Source organism: Pseudochaenichthys georgianus, chromosome 8 (assembly GCF_902827115.2).
Source record: "Pseudochaenichthys georgianus chromosome 8, fPseGeo1.2, whole genome shotgun sequence".
Lineage (NCBI taxonomy): Eukaryota > Metazoa > Chordata > Actinopteri > Perciformes > Channichthyidae > Pseudochaenichthys > Pseudochaenichthys georgianus.
This window is the reverse complement of record NC_047510.2, coordinates 6,923,464-6,945,048: the sequence shown is the minus strand read 5'-3', so window position 1 is coordinate 6,945,048 and position 21,585 is coordinate 6,923,464. Positions and strand designations below refer to the sequence as shown.

Genomic DNA, 21,585 nt, shown 5'->3' with positions numbered 1-21,585 from the left:
GCTGGACGTCTACGTCAGAGAGTATTTTGTTATTAGTTTTTAGTAAAGTATTTGAGTACGTGCTCCCCCTCCACTGCTGTGAAGCTAGGCTAACATTAGCATTGTTTACAGCAGGCAGAACAGCATCACCCTCCCCCACCCGGCGGCTTTAACAACTCCTCCTACTTAACAAGCTAGCCAGCTAGCCGCTGTGAAGGCGACCATAGCTCTTTAAAAAAATACCACTGAACATTACAGGGCATCCTGGATGATATATTTCATCCAGGAAACACAGGAAACTGCCTTAATGGGACGCTTGTTCGGCGTGTTTTACGACGCGATGGCCAGCTAGCAGGCGGTCCCAAAGCTAGCTTGTCGGCTAGCCGGGGTAGGAGCTTCTGAGACCCTCATCTAATCTCGGCTTTTTTCGGCCTTTTTTAAAATTAGTTTCCGTGCCATTCCAAGTTTATTTTAAACGACGTTTTATATGTATGTTTGTTAGTTTAAATGACCAATGAAATGTTTTCTTTTTGAATATGTAGGTCAATGAACCCGACCAATGATAGTTATTTGGGTCATCCTCGGGTATTAGCAGGAACAGCTGGTTAGCCCAGTGGCTAGCTGTTTTTATTTATCAGTCATTTTTAACGAAAAATACAATAACTTGGATGCACATGTTTGTATGAGTAGATATAACTCTGCAGTCTGTGTTTATGAGGTTATCATCGAGTGAAACATTTATTTTAATAGTTTGGAGTCGTCGCTTCACCATCGTTAGCCAACTGAGCTAGCCGGATCCTGTTAGCATCCGAGCAGCTTCACTAATTAACAAGGTAAGCGTAAACAAAAAGAAACTTTAATTACAATAAAGTGTCTCAATTTATGGTTCTGTTTACAACATTTGCATGTATTTATATAAGCTGTCACCGATATGTTTCAGGCTTTTAACGCTTGCTTTTACACGTTTATTTATATATTTATTTTGTATTTGGGTTTTGTGTGTTCCACACTAGTTCTTCTATTCTTACAACATTTCTACGTGTTAGTCCTCTTTCTCTCTGCAAGTGTATGCACAATAGTCATTTGTTCAGAATCAGAATAAGGGTTATTGCCTTGGTATTTAAATATAAAATAAATAAAGTTAAAGCAACGTAAAAGTTAAACATTTAAATAAAGAAAAGGAAAATTGCAATTAAATAAATGGTTAAAAAATATACCATAACAAAAATATAAAAGTAAAATATGTAACTTTTTTTATGTGCAAAAATATTGATTAGGGTTGTGCAAAAGTGGTTGTTGTGCAAAACATGTTTTTATTTTAAACGTATCTGTCTCTGCAATGTTATCACATTCCTAATCGCTTTTTGTTTTAAAATCTGTGATTTATAGTTTTAAAAAAACATCCAGGATCAGTTACAAGTATTAAGATGTTCTACATCTTGGTGTTGCAAGTACTAGGTATTTCCATTATCGACTTATCAATCAATATACATGTCTAGCACAGGTTCCTCGAGTAGAAAATGACTTCATTTTGAAATGCTTGTTTCCTATAATAAACTTCCCGAAAATATTTAGTTTGTATCATATAAGAAAATCAGCAAGTCTTCCCATTTGTTACCAGCAAGTGTTTGGTATTTGTTAAAAGAAAGTGTCAACTACATGAGGGTTAAGTCTGCTCAACGATTTACCTCGGGTAGAATTGAACACTGTCACCAAACGAGATGATATACTAACTATAAATGATTTTCTTTAAGTGGCCCTGTTATGCTTTTTTCCCTGTTGTGTGTTATATGGCTTTTTGTGCATGTAAATGAGCTGCAAAGGTTAAAATCCCAAAGTTCCCTCCAAAGGGAGCTTCCTTCCATAACAAAATGGCATCACTATGTATCACTCACGCCTAGGGATGGGTATCGTTAGGATTTTATCGATACCGATACTGCTCATCGATACCGGTATTTTTCTATACTCTTATCGATACTTTTCAATAATTTGGTGCTCAAAATTATAGACATGATTAAACAACAGTCATTTTATTGTAATTTATTTTTAATTTATTATTTAATGTAACTTTTTCAATGTCATACCAAGCAGGTATGAGTGTGTTTGACAGTGCGTCTCTGGAAGGGGGGGCGGTAATTAGGGGGAGTTCATGAATCCATGTAAACATGACCATTATTCAAATGAGACGCTGCGTGCGCACCTCCTAAACTGGAAGCTCCGGTTGGCTAACCATTATAATCCATTTATTGCGTTTATTATTTATAATTGTAATGATGGATTATCAACAGTAATCATTTTAAAGTTACACAGAGACATTGGATTAACCGTTTTTATGATAAAATGATGTAGAAGAGAACGCTTTTGCCAGTTATGTGCTAAAGTAGCCGTTAGCCCGTTTTGCTAAGTGTTGATTTAGACTCTTGGTGTTGGACTTCTGTTCCGTGTAGGTAAAATGGTTAATATCGTCTGGCCAATCAGAGTGGTACTCAACCCGGATACGTCACACGGGATGAGGGTTCCCAACAAACCAGAATTGTTTAAACTAAGGAAGTAGTCTAATTCATATACCGATAGCAGCACCGTTTGTCCAGCGGCTTAACGGTATACCAATACCGTTCAATCAGGTACCGGTACTGACTTAGTACCGGTTCTCGATACCCATCCCTACTCACGCCTCTATTGGATAGCGTTCTAACACATTGTACATGATAGGCTAAGGGGCATCTCTGAGCAGGCCAGGTAACCAATCAGAGCAGACTGTGCTCTGGTTTCAGACGGAGGGTGAAAAACATTTAAAGCATGGAAACATGTCACAGTAGAGCAGTGTTTCTCAAACTTTTTCATACCAAGGACCACTTAACCAATAAAAAAACACTCGTGGACCACCTAACTCCACAAATATCCCAAAACACATCGTTTTTCTAGAACAGATTACAAATCGCCTGAAAATTGTACAAACATGTGTGACGGAGGTGTTGCGCTGGGCTATATCTATCTATCTATCTATATATATATATATATATATATCTATATATATATCATGCAATCGAAAGTGAAACTTAAGCTCCATTACGGAAATATTCCCGCGAGAGTGCGGAAAACTTAAATAAATGTATTTAAAATGTGAAATGTTACCAATATACTCACGGACCACACTTTGAGAAGCACTGCAGTAGAGGCACAGAAAACAAACCTGAAAATTTGCATAATATGTCCTCTGAGAATTCGTTTTTTTTTTAAATGCCAACAGTTGTACTCTCACTACAGGATACATTCTTAGCATATTTGACCCCCTCTGTTAAACTATGACCTTAGGGGAAAACTGTTTAAGTGAGATTTGTTTCTAAACTAACTATATTCCCTGTCTGCACACACAGGAAACGCGTGGATCATGCTGAGTTAGGAGTTGTGTTTCCTCCACGCCTAGCCGGTTACGTGCAGACAAAGTGTTTCTGGGGGTTTGGTGACAGAAGGGATGGCATTTCACGGTGCCGGCCGGCAGACCGTTGGAGACTTGTTCCCGGGCTCTGAGCTAGGCCACAAGTATTTCTGTGTCAATTCATCGTGCGGGGCCCCGTCCACCGGCCTCAGCGCCACGCCGTGCCTGACCGGACCCACCGCCCCAGCCGGGACGCCCCGCCACCCCACAGCTCTTGGGGGGAGCGCAGGGGGAGGGGCGGCGGTGCCTCAGCCCTACAGCAACCCAGCCAGCGAGGTGCCCAGCCCCGCTGAGATGGAGCCGGACCGCCCCATCGGTTATGGAGCCTTCGGCGTTGTCTGGTAACAATACATTATTTAGCACTATATATGTGTTGTGCATGATAATAAATATAAAAATGCACATTTATTCACTCCTGGTGAAAACGTACAGAAGTGTTTGCAGAATTAAACTAAAAAGGGGGTGAAAAGGTTCTCATGAACTAAGTTCTAGTTCCGGATTTTTTTGGTGTGAACGCAAAATTCATTGGAGTTGGGGACTGGCTTCAGTAGAAGCTGCTGAGAGTCCTTTTGGTGTGAATGCAAATATATCGTAGTTCTGGTGAATTATTGTGGGAAAAGTACTCGCGGCTATAGAGTGGCGAAGTCCCTCCCCTTCCGGTGGACCTCCATGGGACCTTATTTCGAAAAAGATATGTATTGAAGTCAATGGAGAGAGAAAGATTATCTTTCGATCCCGTTTCAATTGTGCCACCAATTACACATATGATGTTTGTCAATTTTTAAAAGATAATTTTGCAAGTCAAAAAAAAAAAGTGTCGTAAAACTGTGAAGTAACACATTTGTTTGTGTGAAACGCTCAATGAACTACGGGTGTTTCTCAATTGCAAGTATGCTTCCAAGCCACGGCTTCGGAAAACGAAGAAGAATGGAACATGCTAACAAGTGTGCCACTCTCTCTAACGGTTTCAACATAAACTGTACCGAAAATAAATACCTCACGATGTCTATCTAATTATGAACTTGCTTTACTTTCACGGAACACATTTTTGGTGATAACAAACAAATGTAACAAAGTAACATATTTACCAACACGTGTTCTACGCCACTACATACTTACATTTAAATGTGTGCTGCGTCGGTTCAGCCATTCTCCGCAAGGGTTTTTGAAATTGGTCCGTGCGCAAAGCATTGTGGGGATTTTAAGGACGCGAAGTCTACCCATGTGCAGCCTCGAAATTTCCCCCAAACCAAGGATGTGGCCTCGTTGGAATTCCTAGTATGCTGAGCCCAGGAGTTCAACATTTTTAATCTCAATCGGATCCGATCAGATTTTGAAATCCCATTTTTTGTGATCCAGGATCAGACAAGTCGGCCAGATTTTGTCCCTGGAGTTCAAAGCAATTCAGGATAGGAATCAGCCTGATCCAGATTACGATTTTTCACGATGACTAGATCCTGAATATCAGTGCTTTAATCCTACCGATCGCCATCTAGTGGACATGAAAAATAATACAAGGAAGACAAGAGACCACATTGCAGACATCTATTGTTCGTAATTACTTTTGAAAGGTGATGACAGATGATGGACTTTTTTTTTTGTTGAAGATATTTTTTCTGTAATCTAAATTACATTTGTGATTGACAATCTTTGTTGTGATACTTTCATGAGCATAAACATTTATGTCATCAACATTTGGTTGAAAACAAAATAGGATCAAACTGATCCCAATCCTGTGTTGTCGGTTTGAACTACCCGGTTTGAAGATTTGATCCAGATTAAAGCTTGGATTGGATTTCCTGATCTGATCGGATATCAAAGTGATCCTAATCCTGTTTTTTGGTTTTGAACTCCCCAAAATCCAGATCTGATCAGATAGGGATTACAAGTTTTGAACTCCTGGGCCCAGGAGATTGGAACAGTCCTTCAGCGGCACTCGATGACGTAGCATCCTTGAAATATTGGCTTGGAAGCCAGAATCCTCGAGATTGAGAAACGGCCTACATCTCTGGTCTCGCAGAACAACACACGTCACCAAGATGGCCGTCACTACTGTCTTGTCAACAAAACGATTGACTACCCTCACTATCACCACAATGAAACACGTCCTGAAGAATGTCATACAAAGCTGCCTGCCTGCCTTCATTTGATTCTCTCTGAACTGCCTGGTCTTTTTAATGTTTAATTTCAACCATTTGTGCAGATAGCTTGAAGTAGAAAAGATCGGCGATCGCCGACGCTAGCGTTAGCATTTCTCCCCCGGGCTTAAATTGTGTATTATAGAATGATCACACCGGTGACAGTACTCTTCACGAAGGGATCACAAAATATGACAATCAATCAATCAATCAATGTTTATTTATATAGCCTAATATCACAAATGTTACATTTGTCTGTGGACTTCACAGTTTGTACAGAATATCAGTATGACAATACGACACCCTCTGTCCTTAGACCCTCACATCGTACAAGGAAAATCTTCCGGAGAAAATTCAGTTTAAAGGGGAAAATGGGAGAAACCTCAGGGATAGCAACAGGGGAGGGATCCCTCTCCCAGGACGGACAGACATGCAATAGATGTAATTGTGTGTAAATTGTAATTAAAAGATAATACATTTGCAACATGGGTAGTCCAAATGTTTGGAAATGCAAGTGTGTATAATAGGAAGATGAATCCACGAGGATATCCATCCAGGACCACAGCCACGACTCAAGATCCAGGGCTCGCGATCCAGGACACAGGATCATCCATGACTCCGGATCCCGGCGTATATAGACACCAAAAAGAAAGACATTTGGGGAAGCTGGGTTAATCGGAACACGAGAGTACACAGGTATAGACAGAGAGAAGGAAGAAGTAAGATGTCCGCCGACAAACTAAGCCTATATCAGCAAAACTATGGGCTGAATCTAATCAGCCCTAACTATAAGCTTTATCAAAATGGAAGGTCTTAAGCGCACTCTTAAAAATGGATAGGGTGTCTGCCGCCCGAACACAAACTGGAAGCTGATTCCACAAATGTGGAGCTTGATAAGAAAAGGCTCTGGCTCCCATTGTACTTTTAGAGACTCTAGGAACAACCAACAACCCTGCATTCTTGGAACGCAATGCCCTAGTAGGACAGTAGGGTATAATGAGTTCTTTATAAGTAAGATGGCGCCTGCCCATTAAGGGCTTTGTAGGCGAGAAGAATAATTTTAAATTCTATCCTGTGTTCTATAGGGAGCCAGTGAAAGGCAGCCAGAACAGGAGTAATGTGGTCCCTTTTCCTAACTCTGGTTAGTACACGAGCTGCAGTATTTTGAATCAGCTGAAGCGACTTGACTGACTTCTTGGTACACCCTGATAAGGAGTTACAATAATCCAGCCTTGAAGTAACAAATGCATGGACTAGTTTCTCTGCATCGTTTTGAGGCAAGATATGCCTGATTTTTGCAATGTTACGTAGATGGAAGTAGGCGGTCCTTGAAATTGATTTTATGTGGGCGTTAAGGATAAATCCTGATCAAATATAACACCAAGATTCCTTACAGTCTCACTGGAGGCCAAATAAATGCCATCCATAGTTAGTATATCTTTAGATAATTTGTTTCGTAAATTCTTCGGGCCAAGTACAATAACTTCAGTTTTGGTCGTGTTTAACATAAAAAAATGTAAGGTCATCCATGTTTTTAAGTCCTTGAGGCAGTCTTGAATTTTATTTAGATGATTAATTTCCTCAGGCTTGATTGATAAATATAGTTGAATATCATCCGCATAACAATGAAAGTTTACAGAATGATTCCTTATAATATCGCCTAACGGAAGCATATATAATATGAACAAAATAGGACCGAGCACTGAGCCCTGTGGCACTCCATGGCTAACTTTGGTTTGCGTGGAAGATTCATCGTTGACACGTACAAACTGAGAGCGTTCAGATAGATGGGACCTAAACCAGCCTAAAACAGTTCCCTTTATGCCAACTAAGTGCTCTAATCTTTGCAATAGGATATCATGGTCGATAGTATCAAATGCAGCACTGAGATCGAGCAAAACAAGTACTACTCTTACTGTTTAACATTTTGGGTTACTTAATGTTACTTCATATTAAGGCTAATAAAAATGACACGGCTGTAATGCTAACTAACGTGCTAGCTACTAGCTAGGTAGCTAACTTGATCCAGCCACTCTTGGTCCTTTCATCAGACGGGAAGCGAAAGAACGAGCAAGACCCATTGCTGGTATGATAACAACCTGGTACTAAGCACACAGGCATCTTGTTAAAGTTATCTTATCTTAGCCAGCGCCATATATATAGATTCTATCTATATGGCGCTGATCTTAGCTATCTCTTAGTGGAGGAAAACAATTGTGACATCACTTACGCGACTCTGGGATTTGTAGTCTTTCTAGTTGCGTATTTTTCATAGTCTTATATTTCAACAGTTTTACGACAAACTGTGACTTTTTTAACATGGAAATAATTTTTTACGATTGACAAACATGATATGTGTAATTCATGGCACAATTCAAACGGGATCGAAAGATACGTTTTCTCTCTCCATTGACTTCAATACATTATTTTTCCGAAATAAGGTCCCATGGACCCGAAGTAGATAGCTCTATCCTCACATTGTTAAGATGAACATTAAATAACTGTCACCATAACCAATATTGTCTTACCTGGTGAATGTGTAGCTTGTCTAGCTTGTAAACAACGTACTACTGTGTAAAAACAAACTAATGAATTTAACCAAACAGAAAATCAATTAATCAATAAGTACAAAAAAAACTAATATGAAACCAGCTATAAATAAGAAAATGTCTTCATTATGTTTTTGTCCAAAACATTTACTTTACTTTTATTAACTGTTATGTACCATTTATTTAATAATTAAAAAAAGAAGGAAGAAGACAAGCAGCAAATCATCGATTTATTTACTAAGAACCAGCACAAGTTTTGTATTAGTACATAAAAATACCACAAACCGTTTATCATCAAGCGTATAATAACATATGTAGTCCAAAGCATTGCATGTGTATAAAAATGTTCTGTTGTTGTGGATGTTTTTCAGGGCTGTTACGGATCCACGTGACGGTCGGAAGGTGGCGTTGAAGAAGATGCCCAATGTCTTCCAGAACCTGGTGTCCTGTAAGAGGGTCTTCAGAGAGCTCCGGATGCTCTGCTTCTTCAAACACGACAACGTAATGACCAGCAGACAAAAGAAGAGACGGGATGTCTGTAGCAGAGTCCTGCACGGGTCTGATTTTCAAGACCCGCGACGTGCAATACCGAACCCGCCCCGCTACCCGTACATATTGCTAATTAGTTCCGCGACCCGACCCGTCAGCACAAGATCCGCAACCCGACCCGAACCCGCATATCCTATGAGCAGTGAAAACGTGCAATTATTAACACAAGCATTTGCATATTTGTCTCAAAAAGCGTGGGATGTTGGTTATTTTCTCCATCTAGGATGACACCAAAAGCCTTCTAGACGTTGGATATCGCTCTTGAGGAAGTGTTATTGAAAATGCTGTATTCTCCGCTAGAGAGCTTCACCTCAGCCATTTCGAATGTGGCGCGCTCAGCAGCAGATTGATGCGCTGCAGAGGTTATGATTATGCGCGGTCCCGCGGGGGAGAGGTCTGAGGATTTAAACATTAAACTAAATTATTATTATTTTAATATATTTATTCTGCAACACCCGCAACCCGACTCGCATCATCTTTGTTTTACCCCGAACCGAAAACGCTTTTTTTGCGGGTACCCGACTCGCATCATCTTTGTTTTACCCCGAACCGAAAACGCTTTTTTTGCGGGTACCCGACCCGATGCAGGACTCTGGTCTGTAGTAGATGGATTCAAATATATAACTGATTGTTTGGTTTTCTCTCTCTGCAGGTTTTGTCCGCTCTGGACATTTTGCAGCCTCCACAAATCGACTGCTTTGAGGAAATGTATCCTTTAAAAAGATATATACGAAACAATTGATCAGAAGTGGGAATGATACCATGGTGTATTATGGCCCTGTATATAGTATACAAATTGATAATGGAGGGGGTAATATCCAGGTAAAAAGCTCTTAATTTCCTATTTAAATAGTAAAGGAATGCAAAGAAAAAGCAAATTTACTAGAAAAAAGCTTGGATATTCTCTGAGATTAACATGATAAATTGACAAGTAAAGGTAAAATTACTGTAAAAAGATTCAGACATTTAAAAAAACAAAACAGAAATTGGTTAATATTTGAGAAAATACTCACAAATTGACTTGATAGAATCTTCTATATTCTCTTAAGATTAAAGTGGGACATGAACTAGAAATTCTATACTTTACTAATAAAACACTTGAATATTTTGTAAAATTAAATCGCTTAAGCTGCTGCCTGAATTTAGTAAGCATGGCCTCTGGGTGAAAGGTTCTAAAAGATTCATAAATGTATTTTCTTCAATTTATTTATTAACATAAAGGAATACTAGTACAATTATTTTTATAAATTGTATAAGAAAAAACAAAACATTTAATCCTCTACATTTGTGACATGAGAATATCAGTAACTATTTACAATATATTTGTACCACTTTATTATTGCAAGTTTAGAGCGTTTTCTCTGAATACTTCCCCCGTTCTCCATCTGTCATTTATTTTTAACAGCATGGACCCTAAACGCCATTGTAGAATCACACCTCCTTTTTATAATATTACCACGGTTGTGGCTTTAATTTCCAGCACACCTTCTCATTAATCTTACATTCACCCCCCCACGTCTTCTGTCCCAGTTTCTCTTCCTTTAACAGTCCCCCATGTCCTCCTTTTAATTCTCTTAATTTAGCCTCTAACTCTTAACACTTGCTAGTCTAAATCCAGCTCCTCTCTCTCACTTGTGAATGTAAAATAAGATGTGAAACTCTGTTCTTTTCTCATGCCTGTGCTCCTAAGAGGTGCATGTGGGCGGAGGTCATTCTGTGTGTGGGTTCTATTTTCCTTGACAGAGAACCCCCCCGCAGCTACGTGATCACGGAGCTGATGCAGAGCGACCTGCACAAAGTGATCGTGTCTCCGCAGCCACTCACCACCGACCACATCAAGGTCTTCCTCTATCAGATCCTCCGGGGTGAGCACTCTTACTGACGCACTCAACAGTATTTTAGTTATTGAAATGGAGTTTTTGTGCTTGCAATCCTCTACAAATATAAGACAACATCCATCACATTTCCCTGAATGTATGTCTTCAAATCTCAATTGGTCATAAGTCCAAAACTTGGAGATATGTAATTTACTTTGACTTAAGACTTTCTAGACTTATTGTACCCATAGCCCCATCAACCTAATCGCTGCAGTTCAGACTAAACTAACAACAACCTGTTCAATTATTCAACTGAGCAATACTCTGCATTCATTATTTAATAGCAATATAAGCAATATTCTCCTATATCTTATTTATACTTTTATGAAAAGACCTAGACCATTTTAAATGTATAACATTATTATTATATATATATATATATATTGTAATGTACATAATTTTTCGTATTCATTATTGTATATTTTTATTTAATTTTTTATACATTGTTCTCTTTTTTTATCAAAAAAATAATATATATTTTATTATTATATATTTTTTTAATTCTAAATAGACCAACTTGGACAAAATAAAATGTTCCCTTGGGATCAAAATTATTCGTGTTTCTGAAAAAGAAAAACAAGACACATTGTGTTAAAGTCAACTTAGATTGACACAATACTAAAGAATGTAATGAATTTATCAATTTTAACTCTGAACGAAGCGTACACAAATCAAATTGAATAAATTGGTTACAAGCCACACATTTAAAATGATAGTGTCAAAACTTGATTTATTGTTCTCTATCATTTTAATTTAAAATAGAATACTTATATAAATGTGTCTACGTATCTGATCTGAACGACATGCAGGGAGAGGACAGACTCTGTAGCTGATAGGGCTGTCCCGAATACCATTTTTCGGGCTCCGGATATTCGGTAGTAATCAGCAGCGAATATTCGGTGCTGAGAGAATTTTATTTATTTTTAATGGAAAAAAAATGTCATAGCACGCTCCGAGACACCTGACAACACGCTGTTAAGCAGAAAGAGCATACTATTACGATTTATATTTATTTATTGTCTCAGTACTCGCATACATTAAAACTAAATGTGTCCTCTGCATTTAACAATACTTTTAATAACATAGCCGTAACAGTAGGCCTAACAGTGTAACACTTGTTACCGATACAGTAAACAGTATTTAAATAAATGAAGAACGAAAAATAAATGAACGAACTGTATGCCAATAATTGCCTTAGCCCCAGATGTTCCCACATTGCTCCTATTATTTTCACTATTCGGATAAAATTGAAAAACTAATATAAAAAAACAATTTGGTTGCTTGCTTGGAACTCTTTTCCAAGCAAAGTAAGTGCACGTTTTTATCATGTGTAACGTTACTGTTTAAACGGCGGATAAAGCAGCTTGGCAACTTGACAACAGCTAAGCTAGGCTAGTACTTACAGCATCCGGTGACTTTTCAGAGTTGTTGTGCCACCGGCCAGTTTCTTGTCGCATATTTGGCACACTGCCTTCTTCTTACCGTCGTCCAATTTAAAATGGTCCCACACAGCTGAAGTCTTCGGCATTTTGTGTTCAGGTGTGTGAAACGAGGTGAAGCGTGCCGTTTGCGTTCGTGACTGTGAGTGAACGCGATGTCAGGAGCACAGGCTGAGATTGTATATATTTCCGCATTTTAACAGTGCAATTCAAAAGTAAGATCTGCTCATCTGTCATTGAAAAGAATATGCTATATAGGGGCGGACTGGCCATCTGTGTGTTCTGGAGAATCACAGCACGGCCGGTCGTCAGCGGGCCGTTGACGGCCGGCTCGGTTCGCTGAAGGCCGGCACCGCCCTTTATTTAAATTAGTTTAAATGGCATCATGTAAGTTGCGCGGTCAGGCGAAAGAGGTCCACAGCTTCCCCGCAGCGATGCTCCCCTCGCCCTCCTGTTGACATTTCACGAGCGTTGGCACACTGATCACTTTTTTTTTTTTAATGGCACTTCATATCAAAAAGGTTGGCCCGGACGAAGTGGCGCCAGCAGTTGCGCGAAGGTGGTGACAGACTTGACAAAGACTGGATTTGTGGACTTGCTCAAAAACATGGACATACTGTATCTCTCTGATTGCACTGTACAATCTCTTTTTTCTTGCCAATATATGTTGTGCGGTTCAGGTTTGAAGTACCTGCACTCTGCTGGGATCCTGCACCGAGACATCAAACCTGGAAACCTGCTGGTGAACAGCAACTGTCTGCTCAAGGTGAAACAGAATCTCTGCTTTTTAAAAACGTTTGCAAGTTGGAAAGTTAGAAAGAGGAGTGTTAATGGAGTATTTCACGGGCCAAAGACACCATCTGATCATGTTTCTACATGGATGCGTGATATTTATCTTTTTTTATTTCATTTAGAATTGTTACCTTATTTTAGGTTAGTTAAAATATTTTAGTTATATTTCCGATTGTTTTAAATGTATTTCGGATGTTTTCATATCAATGGTTTTATTTGAGGTATTCTAGATTATTTTATTTCAGGTTAGTTTAAATTATTTTTGGATTATTTTATATTGTTATATATTTTCTAAATGATTTCAGATTATTTTAGAATGAAAATGTCCTTATTTTTAAATGATTGTTAGATTGTTATAACATGTTAAGTTATTGTAGATGTATTGTAGGTTTGCTTCTTTTCACTCTAAATGCTGCGCTGCAAATTTCCTCTGTATAAATGAATATTCAGTTTCAAATGTTCTATTGAGCTGTGCACTGCCGGGTAGATCCTGAGCATTGCAGTGCCAACCTTTTTAAATATATGTTCTTTAAACCTGTGTTTAGATTTGTGACTTCGGCTTGGCGCGTGTGGAGGAGCCCGACCCGTCGCGTCACATGACCCAGGAGGTGGTGACGCAGTACTACAGGGCCCCCGAGGTGCTGATGGGCTGCAGACACTACGGCTCGGCCATCGACGTCTGGTCCGTGGGCTGCATCTTCGCCGAGCTGCTGGGCCGACGCATCCTCTTCCAGGCTCAGAGCCCCATCCAGCAGGTGAGGTCCTCTACCTGCATCCATTATGTCCTGGTGGATCTCTTGCTTTATTAGACCACGTCTTTTTAGGTGAAGTTTGCTATTTAATTCCTCACACTATGCGTTTCCTGCAGTGTTTTTACTGTAAAGTCACTCTTCTACAGCTAAACAGTGCCTCTGCTAAGACGAAATCATGCCAACACTTTCTGATCAAGTAGGATTGTGTTGAATCTATAAACTGGTTTGGTATTTTTTGGGGTATTTTTTCACTTATTCAGCATTTCTTGCACTTAATTGAAGAGGCCATCTACAGAGTTTGATAATACAGACAGGAACGTACAGCTTATATGAACCAGTGTAATGTTTTGATATTATGCAGATGTGTGTTATTGTCTTTAACTGGCTCTCTGTCCTGCAGCTGGATCTGATCACAGACCTGCTGGGGACCCCTCCTCTGTCGGCCCTGTCGGCAGCCTGCGAGGGGGCCAAAGCCCACATCCTGAGGGGGCCACACAAACCGGTACGGGACAAAAACACTCAAAGCTCTTTTCTGCTTTTTATTTTCTGAGACAATTTGTAAACTCCAGCATACATAACAAATAATGTCAGTGTACTGGACTTCCCTGATGTAAGGTCAGTGAAATACTATAATAAATAAATAAATATTTGGCCTTGTGATTATTTCAACTGATGAATAATCACTTATTGACTTTTGTTCACCTGGTGGCAGAGAACTGTGAGAAAATGCATTTTCTATTGGTGTTACAAGAATAGTTTATTTACACATTAATTAACAACAACAAAAGATATAAAATCTGTACATTTATACAATTTGTAATAATATCCTGTTATGAGCTAAGCCGATGGCATTCCATGATTAATTAATGTATTTGTTTTTATCGGGGACGAAATGCCTTATACCTCATCTCAGGTTATTTGCTGATAATCTCGCTGAAATGTTACCAAATCTGAAATCTTCATGCCCAATGAGAGTTTACTGTGATACTTAATGTGACCGATGCCTGAACTCTATTTGAAGTCGATCTGTCAAATAATATAAAATAATATGAACCTTTATTGATTCCATGTCTTTTCTTTTTTTTTAAATCAAGAAAATTAATCTGGCAAATAAAAACAAACATACCCAAATGTATATTCTTACTTTAGAATTATTCCTAATAGAAAGCATGTCTCCCAATATGAGGTGTAAAGTTCAGCAGCACATTTTCTAAAAGACGACAATAAAAGAAACTGATTATTAATTGTTGTTATATTTGCAGCCGTCGCTGTCGGTGCTGTACATGCTGTCTGACGGAGCCACACACGAGGCGGTGCACCTGCTCTGTCGGATGCTGGTGTTCGACCCGGTTAGTCCCCACACTCTGTCATTACGGATTTATGTGTGTTTCGTGTTCTTTACCCAGTCTCTGTGTTTTCACCTCCAGACTAAACGTATCTCCGGCAGCGACGCCCTCTCCCACCCGTACCTGGACGAGGGGCGCTTGCGTTACCACACCTGCATGTGCCAGTGCTGCTACTCGGTGCCGAGCGGGCGAGTTTACACCCGGGACTTTGAACCGGTTGCCGAGCGGCCGTTCAGCCACAGCTACGAGAACAGCATGCTGTCCGTGTGGCAGGGCAAAGGTACGCCACACACACACTTCCTGCTCTAACTGAACACACTTACGCACGCCCAGGTGTTCGCCTCAGATTTAGTTTGTTACTGTGTTCAACGCCGGAAACTTTCCTCCAATTCCAGACAAGAATTTCCTTTCATCCATTACTTTCCCTGATCCAATATCAACAAAATACAATGTTGAGGTTGCCTGTATATAATTGCACTCGCTTGTTTCACCCTGGTAAAAAACCGTATGCCTATACTGGTGGCCTAATGCCACCACCGCCTGTCTCCAATATATACATAATTACCCAGTGCCCAAAGCTGCCTTCAAAATAAAAGCATAAAGAACTGAATTGAATAATAACAATAAATAAATTCACATTACCAATAAACAATAACATCAAGAAAATATATGCATGTTTCTGCAGAGATACGCATCTCTGTGTATCTCTGCAGGAACATCAGCCCCATTGCTCCCCGGGCGCTGGACAATAGCTGCCCACTGCTCCTGGTACTAGGCTCCTGGTACTGGGCTCCTGGTACTGGGCTCCTGGTACTGGGCTCCTGGTACTGGACTCCTGGTACTGGACTCCTGGTACTAGACTCCTGGTACTAGACTCCTGGTACTAGACTTCTGGTACTAGTCTCCTGGTACTAGTCTCCTGGTACTGGGCTCCTGGTACTAGACTCCTGGTACTAGGCTCCTGGTACTGGGCTCCTGGTACTGGACTCCTGGTACTGGGCTCCTGGTACTAGACTCCTGGTACTAGACTCCTGGTACTGGGCTCCTGGTACTAGGCTCCTGGTACTAGTCTCCTGGTACTAGACTCCTGGTACTGGACTCCTGGTACTGGGCTCCTGGTACTAGACTCCTGGTACTGGACTCCTGGTACTGGGCTCCTGGTACTGGGCTCCTGGTACTAGGCTCCTGGTACTGGGCTCCTGGTACTAGGATGGGTTAAACGCTCTGCTCTGCATGTGAGACCATTAAAGAGGGTTTCATCCCTCCCAATTCTATTCTATTTGTGTTTTCTGTTGAGTCTTTGAGTAGTCTGGTTTGTTCATCTTAATTAATATTCAATTTATTTCGAACCACTTGACCAATGATTAATAATATTTATAAATATGTATTCATTATTATGATATGCCTGTTGGTCTTAATTATTCCTTCTTTTTTTACGCATATCTCTATTATTGTATGTTATCATGATTGTTCACTTGTTTGTCTTATTTTATTCTTACCTCTTAATTATATTTTACTTGCAAGTATTATTATTCTGATATTATTAGAAAGAATAATTGTATTTAACTGTTGATCTTCGTTATCTGATTTTCTTCTTGAGTTCAACTAGCGTGTATTATTATTATTTTAAAGAAATGTAATGGTGAACTTATAGTTTTAATTATTTGATAAAGATTATTTTGCTTTATAAATGAAGTTTAGCCTCCTATAAGTCCTGCTGGCTCTTCTTGTCTCCAGAGTTAATCCATCGCTTCATCACGGAGCACCAGCAGGGCAAGCGTGTGCCGCTGTGCATCAACCCTCAGAGTGCTGCCTTCAAGACCTTCATCAGGTGAGGAGGGGCTCTTTTCTCCTGTCATTATCACTTACCGAACACACTGATATTTAGATGGACGAATGTTTTGTATTCCACGCCTGAGAGAAGGTTTTGTGTCCCCAGGTCCACTGCATGGCACTCCTCCAAGGTGTCCAGGAAGGAGGAGAGATGAACGTCCTCCTCTTCCTCCCGGGGAGCGGCAGCAGAGTATGAAAAAGGATTGAATCGCCCGTGAGAGTCCTGAAGAGTTTGGGTCCTTTCAGCTGTCCCCCTGGCGAGATGCAGACGGGGAAACACTCCCATAAAAAACCTCCTGAAGATCCTCATTCCTTATTTTACCTCCTTCAACATCTACAAAGTTTCAAAATATGAAAACTACTTCACTTTTTTTAAACGTCCCAAACAGGCGAGGCTTCGGGACTTTTCTTTTTCTCGGTGCTGATATGTAAAAAAAAGAAAAGCTGCTTGAGGAGGAAAAAGAAAGAGGAGCCGGTACTAGAGTGGACTTTCCATCTGTGTTAGTAGAGACCTTAAGGAATAATGGTTTTAGTGTTTGGTAGAGCTAGTAGATTTCATTCCAGCCCTGTGCAATACGGATTCATTTGAACAAGCGACGGACTGAGGACATGGAGCGGATCGCTTGCCCAGCGGAGTTTCAGACACTCCCGATACGAGCACGTACCGATCGGTGTTCCCGCCAAACGTCCTCTCTTTTTTGGTTTTCTTTTGGAACTGCTGCGAGTCCAAGCCGCGTCAATAATGCAAACTAACAGATGTAGCAGGTTCCCACCACAGTCAGTCGCCTCGTGTTCCTCCACATCACAGCTTCGGTAGTGCTTTGCTCTTACTTCGCTAAGTGCTCCGTTTGTTCCACCTTATCAAAGGAGCAGGACTTTTTTCCTCAGTTTGAAGTATTTTTGTTGGAAATTACGACAGGAACATTTATGACCTTTGAGGGTTAAACTCATACATTTTCAAGGAAAGAAAATCAATTAAAGTCGGAATTCGAAGGAAAGAAATCTGATTCCTGACGAACAAATGCAGAATTCTCTGAATTTTGAGATTATAAAGTGTAAATCCAGAAAAAGGACTTTTCACACGGCCCTAATCCTCTTCTGTTAATACCCTTCCTCTGGCTTCATCATCGTCATTTTGTTTGCCTACAAACGGCCCTGATACATCGTCGTAAAGAAATGATTCAAGTTTGTCTAAGAAGATGTTCTTTATAAAGAAAAATGCCAAATCGACAGATATTTGGCTGACTTTTTTGTGTTCTTCCCGTCTTGTTTGAATTGTCCTGCTGACCTCCTCTGTCCCCACTTCTTGCCCACCGGCAGAGAGAGAGACTTAATTTATTGAGTGTGTGTTGAAGAGTGTGTGTCTCCACCATAGACTGTGGTCTCCTTCCTTTGTAGTTTGAAGCGGTTTACCTCAAGCCTCCGGAGAACAGTGAACAGAACCTGATGTGTGCATCCCTGTAAAGTGAAAGCCTCCCGTCAGAACTCAAACGTCATTCCTCCAGATTCTTCTTCTCTTCTTCTCCACTTCGCCCCACCACTCTGATTTCTTTTGAGAGAAGGATGTTTTCTGTGAAATGCTGCTGTTTTTTTGTTTTAGTTTATTTTAGTGTCAGGCTCAGGTGTCCCGTTTATAGACTATGAACTGTACAAAGCCACATAAGGATGCACCAGTATTGATCCTGGTATTATTATCAGTAAATAACCATTTGTCTGATTCTACACTGTAAGAAGTTCAGCAGAAGATGTTAATTATATCTTCATATCTAATTGAGTTCATTTTCTAACTGGTGGTTTTTACATGTTTAACCCTTTAATTACAAACTCAACAAATCGCACTGAAAGTGAAATGAGCGCGCATATGTGATAGCAAGAAAGGTGAAATATCATTACATTTTTAGTTTATATTACATTTAATATGCCATGGAACAACTCAAATAAATCATCATTTGAAAAAAAAAAGTTATAACAGAAAAAAAGATGAACAAGATTATTTTCTCAGAAATCACAAGTCACCTCAACTACATGGTTAAAACAAATGTTACAAACATTTGCCATATTATATAAGGTCACAAGTTTCTCTCAAAACTAAATCATGTTTACTTCCATTAAAATCTATATCTCACATTAAAGGACTTTTTCCTCATAATTACTGAAGTCTATTTATCCTTACTTGTGAAAAAAGAACCCGCAAAAAAGATTACATCCATAAACTTTATGATATAATTGTTCCCACAATATAAGCAATAATGATCTTGCACAAGACGGCAGGATTGTTATTCTCAATGGTTTGATTTCTCCTCTGAACATCAGTAATTCAAGTGCCCTGATGCGTAGATAAAGCAGAAAAACATGTAAAACCATCAGTCTGATCTTCTGGGTTCTGGTTCCCACCGGTGTCTGGCCCCTTTCTGACTTTAGGAACTTGTCCAGGAACTCTCCTTCTTTGTGTCAGGCACTCAGGAACAGCCTGCCACCTCATACTTTGTCCCGTCACTTTTTTTCAATGTAAAGCTCCTGAAAAGACTGAAGGACTCTCCGGGTGTAGTTCCTGTTGTTCCTTCGCTTCTGGGTTCCCGCCGGCCCCCCAGAGTCTCTTCTTCTCCAGGATCACAGCGCCCCCCCTGACTTGTATATCTGCATGTGTATATTTATTATCCCATGGAGAGCTTTTGGGTTTGAATGCTGTGCAATTGATTTGATGACGAAAACGTACATTTGGTGGTATTTTCTTTTTGTATTTAATTCATCTTTAGGAAGTGATTTTTATTAGAAGTTTTTGTTTGTTGTGATCTGATTAGGTTTTTTACAAAAGCCAAACGTTGAGAAAATGTTTTGATAATTGTTCCCTAAATACATTTGAAGAGCGAGTTAACCTCAACACTAAACCGATTCTTTTTAAATGTAAGAAGCAACGTTTCAGTGTGATGAACACAAACTCAAAATAAACACATTAGTCAAGAGACAACCGTATCCTTTGAGTCTTCAAATGCGCACCGAACCCCTTAACCCCTTAATCCCTTAAACTAAGCATTTATCTTCTCTAAACTTTCCCACTTCAATGTAACATTCCTCCCTCAATATAAGTTTAAGTGCTTTATTTTGTCAGATAAACCCAAAGAAAACTCAATTCATAAAGACTCAAAACAAACTGAATTTTTTTGTGAAGAAATTCTAAAACATTTAGTCATGTTTCTCGAGTGAACATCAGAAAGTATTTTCCCTTTGAGGTTCCCAAAAGTGTCGTTTTAATTTGGTGTTTTATTGTTTTTAAAAATGATGTTATATTTTTTATAATTTTTTCGAGACATTTTCTCTAAAACAGAAAATAATTGTAATCACTGTATTTGATCAGATAAACCCAAAGATCATTCAGTTTCTAGTGATTCAGACAATTTGCCGAAGCTGGAAATTGAGAACGTTTGACATTTTTCTTGATTACCTACTATTTTGTTGATCCGATAATTATTTCAACATCGACATTCATAAATACTATATTGAAAATGCACATTATTAATACATTGAGGGAACACTTTGTTAATCTGAAGCTCAAATGTTCTACTTTAGGGAACAATAGATCAACGTTTTTCCCTTTTGGACTTTTCTTATTTGACTTTTCTTTGTTTCTGTTGTGTCGAGGAAGTGTTTGAAATGGACGCCCTCCTGCACACTGTTCACAGATCAGACGGACAGACGACTCGTCACCTTTAGACATTAGACTTGTTTTTCTTCTATGAAAAGAAACTTGATGTTTTTATTATTATAAATATGAGACTGATGTTTGAAACTGATGTTTTTTGTCTTTGTTTTAGCAACAACAACAAAAAGATTCTTTGTTTGATTTTTGACTTGTGTTCCCAACAAATACTTGAATTTCTTAAAAAAAAATGTTTAGAGTTAAAGTAGTGAATGATAAACAAATAAATGGACACTGGATAATATTCCCTTTCATGACTAGACCTCTTTTTTTATTCACAGTTTTATTCATTGATATTTGGAATATGTACATATCTGCAGTTAAGACAGGTAAATGTCCCTAAGAATTAAATTATCATAAATAAATGGATAGGGATAATAAATATGTTAGTTATAAACTAATAAATAGAAAAAAGTGACGAATAAAGAATATTTAAAATATGAATGTTAAAAATCATAACACTATTTTACAATGCAACTCTTATTACAAAAAAATTGAGGAAATTGTAGAGTTACAGAGTTTCTGATTAATGTAGAGATAGAAAGAGATATCCAATATCCCCTTGACTTTACTAATCTGTTAAAAAAAATTAAACAATCATTTTAAACCTGGCTTTACCTATTATGCAAAATCAACTTTTTCCTGTTTTTAATACATACATATATGTCCCCTCTGTGTAAAGAGATTCTCTCTCTTTTTGTCCTGATCCATTTATATAACCTGTCTAAAAATGAGCTGATCAGATTTTGGCCACTTTATGATTTTTCATCTAAGTAACAGACTGGGGCTGCTTCTCACTTCTCTTAATTTCATTTCCTCGGTCCTCGGTATCACCGGAAGTTGATTTTTCTGCGCCATCTTGAGTACCGTCCCATGTCTATGCCCTTATTTGTGCCGGAGGATCGAGGAGCGATAATCGTGTGTCGGAGCCCTTCTCACTTCGGTTAAATGGATTCCTTGCGTCCCTCATTTGCGTCGTTTCCCTGTGACTAGTCCCTCCCACCAGGGAAGCATGGAGAGAAGCAAGGAAACCACGAGAAGCAGGGAAATTAGTTTTAAGAGCAATGGGACGTCCTTTCCTCCGGAGCGTCACGTGAAGCGACGTCCGTTTGTGATGACGCCGTACAGCTGATCGTCTGACAGCAGCTCTGTCCCCGTTGTTTCCACACCCCCCCCCCCCGCCTCTGTTAGTACA

The 21,585-nt window shown here is 39.3% G+C and overlaps 1 protein-coding gene across 2 annotated transcripts; it reads left to right on the top strand.

Annotated features, from left to right (window-relative positions):
• The first annotated feature begins 125 nt into the window (after positions 1-125).
• Positions 126-20,634, top strand: nlk1 (nemo-like kinase, type 1). 2 transcript variants are annotated; one of them, XM_034088946.2, is made up of 13 exons: positions 126-367; positions 730-812; positions 3,357-3,759; positions 8,477-8,606; positions 9,307-9,362; positions 10,413-10,519; positions 12,651-12,736; positions 13,308-13,517; positions 13,915-14,016; positions 14,777-14,863; positions 14,942-15,140; positions 16,598-16,691; positions 16,800-20,634. In XM_034088946.2, exons 3-13 carry the CDS (start codon positions 3,455-3,457, stop codon positions 16,846-16,848), a joined length of 1,425 nt encoding a protein of 474 aa, XP_033944837.1. In that variant the 5' UTR covers positions 126-367; positions 730-812; positions 3,357-3,454; the 3' UTR covers positions 16,849-20,634. The 2 variants fall into 2 exon arrangements, with proteins under 2 accessions (XP_033944837.1, XP_033944836.1); XM_034088945.2 differs by having other exon boundaries at positions 126-812.
• The last annotated feature ends 951 nt before the right edge of the window (positions 20,635-21,585 follow it).

Excerpts from the sequence above, each read along its gene's own strand:
- nlk1 (XM_034088946.2), top strand. The coding sequence starts at position 3,455 with ATGGCATTTCACGGTGCCGGCCGGCAGACCGTTGGAGACTTGTTCCCG. Across the intron at positions 9,363-10,412 it reads ATCGACTGCTTTGAGGAAAT|CTACGTGATCACGGAGCTGA; the intron begins GTATCCTTTAAA and ends ACCCCCCCGCAG. Across the intron at positions 15,141-16,597 it reads GTCCGTGTGGCAGGGCAAAG|AGTTAATCCATCGCTTCATC; the intron begins GTACGCCACACA and ends TCTTGTCTCCAG.